This window comes from Merops nubicus, unplaced genomic scaffold, assembly GCF_000691845.1.
Source record: "Merops nubicus isolate BGI_N331 unplaced genomic scaffold, ASM69184v1 scaffold7142, whole genome shotgun sequence".
Taxonomy (NCBI): domain Eukaryota; kingdom Metazoa; phylum Chordata; class Aves; order Coraciiformes; family Meropidae; genus Merops; species Merops nubicus.
This window is the reverse complement of record NW_008591672.1, coordinates 89,024-103,470: the sequence shown is the minus strand read 5'-3', so window position 1 is coordinate 103,470 and position 14,447 is coordinate 89,024. Positions and strand designations below refer to the sequence as shown.

Sequence of the window (14,447 nt, the reverse complement as noted above, 5' to 3'; positions counted from 1 at the left end):
CCTGCCGGAGGCCTCCGCGGCCGCTTGCTGGGGCAGGCAGTGCCTGTGGCGCGGGGCGGGAGCAGCCTGTTCAGGCCAAGTCACTTCGGTTTGCCCTTTGCAGTGCTGTGGGATCCCATGGGAACAGGCATGGAGGCGTGATGTCTCTCCGCGCCTGGAAGGAAGCATGTTTCCAAACTGCCTTGTCACCTGTTAGGGTTCCTCATGTGGCTCATGGGTTCCCCTTCCAGTCTCTTGCTGCTTTCTTTTCACACTACTCAAAATACTGCGTTCTATAGTTTTGAGATGCTGCTAAGATTTGAGATGTGTAAGACCATTATAAGAGGGTAGGTTTAGATCTGACATTTTATGATGAGGGTGGTGAGACACTGGAACAGGTCATTCAGTGAAGTTATGGACGCCCCATCATTGGAAATGTTCAAGGTCAGGTTGGACAAAGCTTTGTGCAACCTAATCTACTGGAAGACGTCTCTGCCAATGCAGGGTGGGGGTGGACTGGATGATCTCTGAAGGTCCCTCCCAACCCAAATCATTCTCTGATTCTGTTAAATGTTGCACAGTTTGAATGTTGCTAAGCACACTATAGACAACTAGAGGTATGTGCTGGCATACAATATCTTGAAGGGTTGAGCACCAGAAGAGACCAACAGGCTTTTTGACAAGTTGTTTTCATTTTTTATGAGTAAGCTTTTAGTAACTTAGGGATGATTATTTCCACTGCAGCAACAATGTATAGCCTAGAATTTTGTCGGGTTTAGTGCTGAACACAGCATTTTCTCCTGTGAAAATTTCTGATGTAGTTGCCCCAACAAAGGCAAAGATTAAGGGTCTGTCAAAGCTGTTGCCACCCCAATATGAATGAGTAACTTCAGGGCCTCAGTCAGTGGTCAGTAATAGACTGCATGCATCAACTTTTTACATGTTTGATGGATGGACCACTCAGTGGATAAGGAACAGGCTAGAAGGTTGCACTCAAAGAGCTGTGATCAACGTCTCTCTTCTGCTGACTGCCTGCCCAATATAGAAAGATATCACCATTAATGGGCAGCCAGATCCCTCCCTCTGATCTTAAGTCATACAGAAACAATCCAAGGTGCCCAGCCACCGAAGGGAGGAATAAATTCACACACTTAGCATATTGTGTGACGAAAGGAGCGAGCTGACTCATGAACCAAGCTGTGGGAGATGGGATCAGCCAGGCAATGAGTCCTAACATGGCACAGTTTCCCAGAAGGAGACTCATGGTATTGCCCCAACATCCTGGGAACTCCACTTGCTATGAGCAGTTGGGGGGTCCTTTCAATGACCAGAATCCCCACACAGCACATCCACTGTGTAGGCAAACCTCCCAATTGCGCTGCAAGCAGAGTCAGTTCTTATAGAGGTGGCTTCTTGCCCTGCATTCAAGTTAATGTGGAAGGTGGGGGCACCTGGTGGTGATCATCTAATCAGTTCCCACTCAAGGCTGGCCAGACCCTGCCTGAAAACCAGTCAAGAGGGTCTTTCTTTCCTGCTTGTGGACATCATCCATATGCCAACACTCATTCGAGGCTGGGGGTTTAAACCCCAGCACCTCACACTTGAAGTCCAGGTGGAGACAAGTGACAAGTGGAGTTCCTCAGGGGTCTGTTCTGGGTCCAGTGCTGTTTAACATCTTTGCCAACAGCATGGGCAGTGGCACTGAGTGCACCCTCAGCAGGTTTGCTGATGACTCTAAGCTGTGTGGGGTGGTAGACTCACCTGAGGGAAGGGAGGCCATCCAGAGAGACTTTGACAGGCTTGAGAAATGGGCCAATGCAAACTGCACAGGGTTCAACAAGTCAAAGTTGACCTGCACATGGGTCAGGCCAGTCCCAGGCACCAAAATGTGTCCAGAGCTGGTTGAGAGTAGCCCTAAAGAGAAGGACTTCGGAGTTTTTGATTGACAAGGAGCTCAACATGAGCCGGCAGTGTGCTCATGCAGCCCAGAAGGCCAACTGCATCCTGGGATGCATCAAAAGGAGTGTGGCCAGCAGATCTAGAGGTGATTCTTCCCCTTTACTCTGCTCTTGTGAGACCCCACCTTGAATACTGCATCCAGTTCTGGTGTCCCCACCATAAAAGGGACATAGATCTATTGGAATGAGTCCAGAGGAGGGCCACAAAGATGATCCAGGGGCTGGAGCATCTCTGCTATGAGGAAAGGCTGAGGGCACTGGGATTATTCAGCCTGGAGAAGAGAAGACTCCAGGGGGACTTTATAACTGCCTTCCAAAACCTGAAGGGAACCTCCAGGAAGGCTGGAGAGGGACTTTTCACAAGAGTGTGCAGTGACAGGACAAGGGGAAATGGTTTTAAACTGAAGGAGAGTAGGTTTAGGCTAGATCTTAGGAAGAAGTTCTTCAGCACAAGGGTGGCGAGACTCTGAAACAGATTGCCCAGAGGAGAGGTTGTGGATGTCCCTTCCTGGAGGTGTTCAAGGTCTTGAGCAACCGAGTCTAGTTGAGAGGTGTCCCTGCCATGGCAGGGAGGGTGGATTAGATGATCTCTAGGGTCCCTTCCAACCCAAGCCATTCTGTGATTCTATGTTTACATCAGATATGTTTGTCGGTTCATGTGTGTAAGATATGAACATTATTGTCTTTCAGTGGTACAACAAATCAAATTTTTGGATTCATGGAACTTGATTGAAAGAGCAGTTTTTGAAGGGATATGAAGTGATTGCAATGGCATGCGTTAAATTGGCATTACTTAAACACATTTCACCAAGTGCTGCTTCAGTGTAACCTCTGCTGAGTCAAGTTGGCCAAATTTTTTTTCACCCAACTTTTGCCACAGGGCTTTATGGTGAGTGGGACAAAGCCCTTTTGTGCCATTCTAACCAGATGATGCTGGATCAGGTGTCATTCATCCCTCTACAGCTTAAGTAAACATCTTAGCATGGGCTGTGACTGCTTTGACAGAAATGGCATCAGGTGTCTCCATAATCTGGATGAAACTATCATCTCAGCTCACTGGTCTAGTGATGCAGAGACCACCATGGTGCTTGTGATCACAGGAACATGGCCCGAGATATGCACATTGGACATTACTATTAATAAACTACTAATAATAATCCAGATATATTACACCTTATCTGCCGAAGGATCTTCAGCGTTCCCAGGGAGGTGAGAACAGTAATGTTCTGAAGGCACAGGTGGGAAAGGGAAGAGCTTCCTTACTGGAGATATTGAGGATCAATAATCTTTTTAGAGTGGGAATGTACAGGTGAGGAGAGATTTAAACCTGTGGGAAACTCCTGGTGCCCTCAAGATTACTAACTAGGCCATTGGACAGCATCTCTGACCATGTAGGCAGGTTAAGTGTCTGTAGCTTGTCAGGTGGACTAAGAAAGGGAAGGAGGTTCCTTTGTGTTTCATCTCCAACTAAATAGATTGGTTGGGTTTTATTTCTGTCACCTGTAGCTTTATAAAGCTTTGCACCAGCACTGTCTGTTCCAGGTGCACATTTTTATCTGCATGACCTGGGCCTTGTTTGAGTTTGAGTACAGATTTCAGAGCCACTCACTGTAATCAAAGCATTGTATTCCCATTGTTGTGGTCATGCTTGCAAGAGGACTTCTGGAGGATCCTGCAGAATAGGGCACACTGATACATTTCTCCAGGATATCCAAGAGGCCACAGTGCATTTAAAAGGAGTTGCATAGGTCAGTACCAGAAGAGGCATCCCCATCAGAGAGGAAGAGGCTTCTTCTGGTTGAATTGGTTCCAGAAACGCTTTTTAGTATATGGCAAGATAGCAAGGAGTGTGCCTGCACCTTGAGAAGTTCTGGGGAAAAAAAAAAGATAGTGATGGTTATTACTGACTTCCATTTTTATCCCTTTGAGGCTTTAGAGAGCCAGACTCTGATGGGATGCTTCAAGAGCTGCTTTGTTGTATGGCCATCTGTGCAAGTCAGCTTCTTGCAGTGCACAAATATTGACTCTTTGGTAAAATGTCCTCAGAGGCAATTCTCGATACCAAAAAGTTGCTTACAAGCAGAAGGCTTGTAAGCTCCTTGTAACAAGCAGAAGGCTTATAACTCCTCTTAGGGTTAGATGATATGTGAAACTTAAGTGGTGTGCAGTTGTTATCTGGCCATTCATAATGGAATAAATTCCTCTTTGTATGATTTGCAGTCTCTCATTAAATGTTTAATAAGCTGGGGGGAACAAAAGCAGGAGCTAAAGGTACCGTGGGACTGAGAGCCTGCTGCTGCAGAGGGACTACAGTGCACTGCCAGCAGAGCAGCTTCTGTGGAGACTGACAGTGCTTGAAACCATTCAAGTCTGTTATGAGAAGGAAGCTTTCTGGCTTTGGCCCAGCAAAACTTGTTTTAACGGCATACTGATCTAATTTTCAGATAGCTGAAACCCACCTTAGTTACCAGGTCTAATGTTTTGTCTTCATCCAGACTTCTTCAGTTCTCCCTATATGTTCAACGTGCTTGATCCCTGTGGTAGAGTGTAGGCGTTTAATCGTCGATGCTAATCTGGTAGCTTTTTGGAGAAACTGCAGTCATGTGATCAGACCAAAAGGAGAATCACTGGACTAATTTACCTGGTTTTGCTGATCTCAGTTTGCCTCCCTAGAGAATCCTAATCCCATCTTCCTTTGTTAGGTTTTAACTAGAAAAAAGACAGTTCTGAGGCTGCTCTCCTCTGAGTCCTTTTCTTCTCTTTACAGTCTCACCCAGTGTGGGGGCAGGGGGGGAATGGCAGTATTTGCAGAACTGCAAATTCACTTGCCTTCTGCCTTGCAAAGAATTTAGTAACTTTGCTCTCTGCTGGATGGTTTAATCCAAGAGCTCAGAGGACAGTCTTACTAGTTGTGTTCTGCTGCTGTTGCTTTTGGTTTCAGGCTGACTTCCTCCACCTTCTCTGTCTTCAGGGACACAGACAGAGGGGTAGATGTTTTGCACGTGTCTGCATTGCCCTTCAAAGGCCTACTTCAGGCACTCAAAAGAAGTGCATCCATGACAGCACAGTGCACATGCTAGCCTGCAAAACCCACTGAAGAAGCTGGTTAAATTCTTAGGCCAGTTAAATAGTACGTAGTACACCTGTGGGACTGTATTTCACACAAAAACAGCTTATCAGATCTGGGTTATTGCATCTGGAAGGCACAGAGAACTTTGAAGAAGGCTGGCAAGTACTTGCCAAGATTGAACAGAAAATGTTAACACAACTATCAGGAAGGAAATGTTATGTTTAATTTATGGGATTACACTCAGAATATTTGAGCAATTTTTTATCAACAAATCCAAAACAAGTAACTCACAGTGTGCTTTATTATTTTTTCACAATATTAACTAGACAGAGACAGAAAGTTTAATGGCAGCATGTTCTTACAACGTTTTTAAGACAAAGAACAACATAATCGTATTAAATGATGATAAACTGGCAAACTACATTACCATACATATATCATCCAAAGGTACTGGGTAAACGATACCTGCTTATGTACATTTATGCTGTTGATAATTAAAATTCAAATATCCAGAAGAAAAATATGCTATTTAACTTATAAAAATATACAGGGTTTGTGTGGAATTCTTAATGCTGTATAACTTTTTGGAAAAGATTTCATTGTGTGATGAAGCTGCATTAACTTAATATAGGAGTGTGATTTAAACCAAATACAGATTAAATTGGCTCTTTTGCCTTCCTTGTAATTAGCCTTGATTGAAAGAGAGATAGGAATGAAAAACAAAGCTGAGTTTTTGCAATGAGAAATAATTTTTATACTCATAAATCAAAAGATGTTTAATTTTCCATCTAGCACTGAGCCATAAACTCATAATACAAATGAAACATCTTGCTAGCTTGTTTAAAGATAAAGAGAGGAAAAAAAAGACAGGCTTTAAACATGCTACTTCACTATGCTTTAATCAAGAGGACTTGTAGGTTTGTGGCATGCAGGTGTACAGTGGGCAGTGTCGTGCCTCAGGGTGAAAGCATGCAGTGCTTCTGTCCAGCTGAGACACTGCGTGCATGCCAGGGTGGGAGGGACAGCCTCTGTGTTCTTTGCACTACATCACCTTCATGTTTCCTTTGCACATCTGGTTTAAGAGAAACATTTTTTTTCCCCATAATTGTTCCTTTTTAGTGCAACCCCCCTACACAGGCTGTGTAATCTCCAATCACAAGAGCAAATCCAGTGATTGGATAATTATATAGTAATTTACAAATTATTTTGTAATTGAAAATTTTTAGTAATTGTAGTCATGTAGTACACACGTTTGTAGTTGGTTTTAGTGAAAAGCTATTTTCAAACCATCTTGGGTGAACTCCTGCATCACACGAAACTCAAGATTTTCTTACATACCAATGTCATACTGCATATCTTCCTGCCGCCTTCCTTATCTGTATATTCTGTGTTACCTCAACAGCCCCATTACTCCTTTGGTGGATCTGGTGCTTGTTGATTTCAGAATACTTAACCTGAAGAATTTTTTCCTTGTTTTCCTGTCTTTTTCCATTGCTGATCTATAACAGATTGGTATCCTGCTGATTTTTTTTCAGATGCAAATTATTTTCCTTCATTATTTTCTTAATAAATTGAGCCAAAAAGGTTTAACAACAAATAAATTGAATACAGTAAAATCAAGTATTTATCTTAAAATCCTACGTATTTCCTATTTTGCAAAAGATTGCCTTTAGAATTAAGAAAGTTTTATAGTGAAGAATAATTGTGAGGTCTCTGTAATGTTTTACTCTGCCCTTGTATCATCCTTTTTCAAGGGAAAGCATGAGAGAAGATTAACAAATTCCAGGTAACACTCATTTTTAACCAAGGAGATATTTCACTGATCTCTGTTTCCCTCTACTTAACTTCTTCCTTTGTTGTCCTCTGTCCTAACCAACTTCAGAAGTGTCCCCCCCTTTTTTTTTCCCTTTTCCCTTTGCCTTCACAACTTGGAAATGCTAGGAGTGGTCAACTTGGTGTGCATATATAGTGATGGGAGGATGGATTTTCACTGAAGCATAGTCTTGGAGCATCAAAGGCATTTTGTGGGAATAAAAATCTCGTGTGAAAGTGTAATAAAGAATGGGAAAGAAAGGAATTATTGCAAAAGAAACACAGGAGTGAGAGGAGAGGATTTTATTAAACAAGTTCAAGCTTTTATATACATTCAATGTTTCTAATACGTTTCTTAATAAATGTATTATCAACTATCAGTATATCTAATGCAGCCACAATACTGTACTATTCTGCAGTCAGGATGGGTAAACTCCATTAGCTCTTTAATAAAATAAACTCCTCAACAGTCATTATGACTCTTCTTTTTGCCTGGTATTAACTAACATACTGGGAAGTCCAGTGAATAGACACAACAGAACACAAAATCCTCAGTATTTATTTAAATGTGTATGATGTGTCTTCTTCATATTATTTCTAAAGCAGCTTTAAACTTTTGCCATTGGAAAGTATTAAAAAATAAAACCCATTCAAATTATCCTGGTAGTATAGCAGCACTGGCATTGATAGTTACTCTTTTACTACTTTTGTCAATGTAAACCTTTAATAAAATAAACAATATTGAAACGATTTAGTAGTTCAGGAACTTTAATGGGTGTATGGGCATAAATGGAAATGAAGACTAGATTGCAAAATGAATCATTAGCTCAATACCAGCCAATTCCAGTTGTGAAATTGGCTGCAGACAAATTCAGTGTGGAAGCTGAAAAGAACCAAAGCCCACACTCAGTTCCCAATAGCTCTACACGAGTATGCCCACTTTTGCTAGAAGCACTCTGAAAACATTGCAGGTGCTGTTTGTTTGATGGTCGGGTTTTTAATTTTTATTTAATCAAGCATAGTTCACATTTTTGTGTTCTTAGAAACATTTCCTTTCTATGTTTCTATAAAATTAAAATAATTTGAAATCTGAAATGTAAGCTCGCTCCATCTTTGCTCATACAACACGAGTATGCCCACTTTTGCTAGAAGCACTCTGAAAACATTGCAGGTGCTGTTTGTTTGATGGTCGGGTTTTTAATTTTTATTTAATCAAGCATAGTTCACATTTTTGTGTTCTTAGAAACATTTCCTTTCTATGTTTCTATAAAATTAAAATAATTTGAAATCTGAAATGTAAGCTCGCTCCATCTTTGCTCATACAAAGTGTAGGTGCCACAACTAAATAGCAGTAAAAAAGCTGAGATGTAAAACTCTTACAAAAAAAACCCAACAAAACAAAAAAGCAGCTTTGAAGATGCAACATCAACTACAGCCTTAACACTGAACATATTACATTCCCAAGTTAATGGAGATATTTTGCATATAATGCCACAAAGTTATTCAACTGAAATCTTGAGGTTGAATCTACAGTTTATTCACTGTATTTTTTTTCACCCTTAGAGCACTTATGTATTGAACAGTACATTTTATCCAGAGCTTTGCAGCCTTTTCTTTTTTATGTCTGGACGTCCATCTGCCCACAGATTCCAGATTTCAAAAGTTTCAGAGAAAAAATAGGAGTGCTTGAGTGAAACATTTGAAGCTGGACATTTCCACACCTCGAAGCAGCCTGTGGGACATGCTTCAGACTCTTGGGCACCGTCGGGACTCCCGGTCCCCGCTGAGCACATGGAAACCTCTGCTTTAAAATGCATTGACACATCTGGTTTCAGAACGCAGCTCTGTTTACAAACTGTATACTGAGCATTCTGCATTCGTGCTCCTTGAGCTCCATTTTGTAACACGAGCAGATGACTTTGTGCACTCCCCTTTTCCTCCACACGGGTTTTGCTTGAAATGACAGCAGGCACCTGCGCAACTGAGGTGTCGGAGACTATCTGTCCAGAGAGAGGATTTGGAGTTTCTTCATCATCTTTGCTTCTGTAGACAGTCTTAGGACATTATTAGCATGACATAATTTTGAGGTCAAGGGGCAGAAGAATAAAGCTCACTTTCTTTTCCTGTTATGAAAATGAACTTGGTTTTGGTGTCCAGTTTGATAAACAAGGATAGTCAGAGCTAATCTGTAACTCAGCTGAGGTCTGCTTCTTGCCAAATAAAATTTAGATCTTTTTCAATTTCCAGGGATTTAGAGACCGCATCTAATTGGTTTCAAACCCCTGGAGGAACTCAGTAAGTAAACAGGATTAGTTGCAGATATGAGCCCCACTAAAGTGGGACACAGGTCAGGTCTTCAGACTCCAGCTCTGCTCTTTCAAAGCAGGCACTTAAGGTCTCCTGATGTTTCTGTGTCAGTAGCCACAAAAAACACTTTACTGCTGAGCAAATAATTGGAACGGCAATTGCCTGCAAGCCCCAAAGATTTAACTTCACACTTCTATTTAAAAAAAAGGTAATTGACATGTATTAGGGCACTGTGATTATGATGTCATGACACAACTGGTAACTTGAAAACTCATGTTTACAAGGCATAGGCAATCATATTTCCAACTGTTCTCCTGCAGGGATAGCCAGGTGTCCTTCAAGAAGTTACCATCTTGACTCCACGTACGTACCATGTTGAATCATTTACTCCATCAGTTCTTGCCAGCAGGACAGGGTGAGAATTCTGTTCACACTGACCTTGTCTTTCAGATCCCTCCCAGCCATCCAGAAATTGAAAGGAAAATCAACACAATTATGCAGCCTTTAGCAGCTCAAGTAACTGTCCTTGTAAGTGTAAGCAGGTAGGTCTTTGTCAGTATGTTTGCTCTTCAGAGATAAAATAATCCAGCCAGCTGCATTAATTAAAAAAACAACGTAAAAGACTTTGGAGCTCATTAAAGTTAAGAATAACAACATGATGTGATGATGACAGATACAACTTGCAGAGTTTCTGAAAATAGCAGGTTAAAATGTAAATATCTTTTAATAAATAATTTTCCTGCAATGTAAAAATAAATGATATTTCCTTTGGCAGTAATAGCTGATTTAATCTTTAGCTGGGAAGTTGTTTTGCTCATAAAATATCATTGTGCTACAGAAAAAAAAATATTTTGTTGTTTTGAAAGACTTTTGTAATTCACGATAAACTGGACGACTCTACTTATGTCCAAGATAAGCGCCAAGAGTGATGCAAGCTCCCACCAGAACCAGACTCAGGATGGTCTTCAGAGAGATCCAGGAGAAATCAAACAAAGGCCTCATACTGTTGCCATACAACTCTACGAAGGCATCCTAGAAAGAGAAACAATGGAATGTCAGAATTGCAGTAACTTTTTCAGAGAGGGAGGGCAACTTCTTCACGCTCTGTGGTCATCCAGCAAGCACGCTGGCACAAAAAAACCACAAACCTAATAAGAGAGTCATTTTGGAGCTATGTTATTGTGCAGTGCTTAGCACAAAGTTCTCCTGCCTATTTCTTTACAAATATTACTGTAATTACTTATGGCCATGACTTCTGCTTCAGATATGTCCAGTCTAAACAGAAAATATAGGAGCAGCATTTTTAAATACCACCATTTTGGCTCCTGAATGTTGTATATACAAACATACACAAAGGAGATAAATGGACCTTCATTCTCCAAACCTTTAATTTCTACTGGACATGGGGCACCCGTGTTGCTGGTTGGCTTTGTTGAAAACAAGGCAGTATTTATTTATTCCATTGATATGGGTTCAGAAGACTCTCTGTCGTAGACACAGATGTTTCTTCCATACGAACTGAAGCTGTTGGGGTTGTGTTACACCTTTGGTGGTCTTTCACAACTGTCACCAAAAGGGGTGACTCCTTGGTCCTGTGCTCCTGCTAATCGTGCCTTGGATATGGCTCTAAGGTCCGATGGGCCAACCAGCTGATCTGACAGGCCTGCCTAAAAAAAGCTGTCTTGCCATAGGATTGTCTTGTCAGTCTGACTTGCCCACTAGCCTACAGCCAAGACATTGGCTGTAGGAGAAGGAGGGGAAGCATACAGAGATGCCACTTGTCATGGCTGTCCACAAGACACCTGGTGTGAGGTGCAGGGGAAGTCCTCAGCCCAGCCCAAACCACCCTGGGTTTCATCCTTCGAGCTGCAGTTCTCTGTGTAAGGAGAGCTGTTTTGTAAAGCTGCTTTGTGAAAGTCTGGAGGTGCATGTAGGCATGAGTGGAAAGGCTGTTTAAGTAGCAAAGATAACTTTTTTCTGACTCGTGAATCCAATCAATCAGGTCTGACTGGGCTAGAGATCAGATTGCTAGTACTCCACATGTAAGGCCTTTCTTTCAGGCTGCAATTCCTAACAAACATGAAGCTTCAGAGCATTCTTGGGAGACTGACGGATCATACTGTATGGCGTGAGAGCAGTAAGTAGTGAAGCTGAATGAGTTTAAAACTGTGACGAAACTAATAGTGTCACTAAGGGCAACCCTTCTATTGTGTAGCCAACCAAGATCTATTGCCAAACTACTGAGATAAACACATGAATTAGATGTCTAATGTGGGGGCTTTCTTTTCTACCTTTTTTATTCTAGACTTCCTATTTTTGATAGAAGTTAACATTCTCTATTTATGTTATAGTGTCATTAGCTGTTTTGTACTGTTCCTATACTAGGAGGTAACCTGCCTTCTGAAAATGCTTGTGTGTTACAGCTTACAGCAGGAATTAAGGAGAGAAAGATCCCCATTGTTAATATAAACCTTCCAGCCAAGTTAATTTCCTATAAATTATGTAGTTAAATTCGCCTCCATCATTAGCCATCTCTAGTTATTGCCAGAGTAAGAGCATTTATGGTTGTACCACGAGAGGGCGTGTAAGGTTTTTTTAATACTCCTGTTCACCAGACACTGAGATTCAAATTAATAATAGGTATTTACTTCCAAAATATGTTATTACATTAAGCATGTTGTAGGTAAGGGTGGATGTCAGTAGGTAAGGGTCAGTAACAGAATAGCCATAGGCTTTGGTCAGCAGATTGACCTGAAAATACATCTGCCTGCTGCTATTTCTACATGTTTGTTCCTCCAGGCAATCGTTTTCAAACTTTGCAAACTAGGTTTCCAAAGGTATATTCCTAAGGGGAAAGCAGCTTAACATTTGTGGGGAATGTTTTAATGCTTTAATGTTTTAACTCTTCTTTCTGGAGAGAATTTGGCAACTTTCGCTTAGCTGCCTGGTCTTTGAAATAGACATTTGCAGGCTCTGGCTTTAATATTCTAGTGTGATGTTGTAGAGTGGAAAAAGAGCACTCAGTTTACTGTGCAGCTCTTTGGAAAGTTGCTTTTATTTCTCCTTAAGGCTATGAAGTGACACAATATCCTAAAATGTTACAAATTGGGTTAAATCCTGTTATCACCAGTGTAAACTTGATGACTTCCATGGGAGCTTCGTATAGGGAGGACCAGGCCTTATAAAAATGCAACAATGGTAAAGTTCAATACACAGTGATATTACTATGGGTGGAAAAGAGAAGAAATGAAAATTAAAACAAATCAAAGCAACCTTGGAAATGCAAGTCACGTGAAAATATTTTAACATTAAGATTTTCATGGCTTCTTTCTGTGGGCACGGTCTCACTTCCATATATTCATGACAGCTGATGCATACACAGTATCAGTATCAAAATGAGCATACTTTGTGCCTTCCTTCTATCCCAGTTTGGGAACATTCCTCCCACTTTGTCTGGAAGACCATTTCTAATGATTCAGCATGGCTCCCAGTGTTGAGTATGAGGATGGACAGAGGATTACAGTAAAACTTGAAGATAAGTCAAAAGTATGGCATAACCTATGGCTCAAAAGAGGAATATTAACAAAAAATGTGCAGCAATGCAGTACTTTTTCATCTGAGATTATTACAACAATAACATAAACCCACCCTAATAGTGTCTGCACTATATATTACAAGTAGCTCTTTATGATCATTCCTCCTCCCCTTCTCAAACATCCTGATTAGGCCTATTTCCGAAGCTTGTTTGAACAGCCTGTCACTATTTGTTTAAGTTTCAAACCTGTTTTAAATAAACACATGTCCATTTTATGTACTAAAACAAGGAGGGGGGAAGGGAAGTATGACCCGTGGCTGAAAACTATTTTAGCACAAAGAGAACCCTAAACAGAATGTCAACTGTTTCATAAGGTTTGTCTCCTGCAAAGCCATGGATTTGTCACTGGATTTTTTGGCACCTAAACTGGTCTGTTGAAAATAAGAGAATCTATGCTAAAACAAATAAGATTAGGAAAATTGTTTGAAACACTTATGTCCTCTGAAAAGCACTCTTTATTATAAGAGCAAGGGTCCCCTTCACCAACAGGACTAAGGCAAGTTCTGACTTAGTGAACCTTTTTGGAAGTCTTACAGAATTGGAAAGAAAAAGTTTGTAGGCCTTGCTTTTAAGACCTACCTATTCAAAATTTCACGGTAAGATATACCTTGGATGTAAAATTATATCAGAATAGTTAAAAATGGTATGGAAAAGAACTCTTCATTCAGCTCTGTAAGTTTTTAAAAAGTAATTTCTTAGGAAGCTTTTATTCAGTCAGATCAGTCCATGGCTGGCTTACTATGCAACTTTACATTGACTCTTTCTGTGAAGCAAGAAAGGTGGCAGTGGGGAAGGGAAAAATCCTCTACCTGAGCTCCTTGCTCCTTTTGCAACTCAGCCCTCACCTCTGCTTGAGAGAAAGGGCATTGCTTCGTGGCTGCAGAGAGGTACCTACTTCTAGGGAATGTTACAGGTTTGATGGCTCCTACGGAAAATGCGGTGGGCGTATTTTCAGCCTGGCATTGCTGACTGAGGGGGCAGTGGGGAGAGCAAACACGAGGAAGTAAAGGCTTCCTTTTTCTCCCTGAATCAAACAGCTGGTGAGGAAGTGACTTTATTTCCCTTGTTATCACTGGGTTGGCAGGATATCCTCTTGAGCCACATTGTCTTGAATGAAGAGCTGGCGAGACTTCCATTTTACTGAAGGGGAATTGCCTGGTGGCTGTTTCACGCTGCCCTCCCTCCAACACCAAAACAAACACACACACTCGAGCTCACGGCTTTTGAAGAACCTTGCACAGGTCTGAACGAGGCAGCTTTGCCACCTGATACGGGGCAGGAGAAGGAATGGCATAAGCTCTGATGCCAAGGGTTAGAAGCTGAATGACTTTTCTCTCACCCCTGCCTACATATGAACACATATTTTCACAAAAGCTTTCATTCACAAATGGTAACTCATTTCAGAAAGAGTTTGGGGAGGGAGCAGATGGAGCTGGTTAAATTGTCCCATGTTTTCTATGCAGTGAAACCTCATTAAAATGTCATCTGGAAGCTAACGAGAAAAGTTCTTGCAACACAAAAAATAGACAAATCTGTAGCTGTTTTTTTCCCCAAGAGTTTATGGGTCTTTTATGCAAGCCTAAGTCATGAGTACATGCAGATAGGGACAGCTCAGACCGTGTTGTGCCGAGGTGTGGCATTTCATGAGGTCAGGAGAGAGGCTGATATCTTTTTACACCTTGGAGTGCCAACAGCTGGCAGTCCAGCCAGGGAGGTGCATGTTATC

General features: G+C 41.4%; 1 protein-coding gene across 1 annotated transcript in view; it reads right to left on the bottom strand.

Moving 5' to 3' along the window:
* Positions 1-9,480: 9,480 nt before the first annotated feature.
* BCL2 (B-cell CLL/lymphoma 2) overlaps positions 9,481-14,447 on the bottom strand; it is a 92,843-nt gene continuing 87,876 nt past the window's right edge. Inside the window, exon 3 of the mRNA XM_008950345.1 lies at positions 9,481-10,158. Within this exon, the coding sequence (XP_008948593.1) occupies positions 10,024-10,158 (135 nt within the window). The 3' untranslated portion in view covers positions 9,481-10,023. The remainder of the gene's footprint in view (positions 10,159-14,447) is intronic.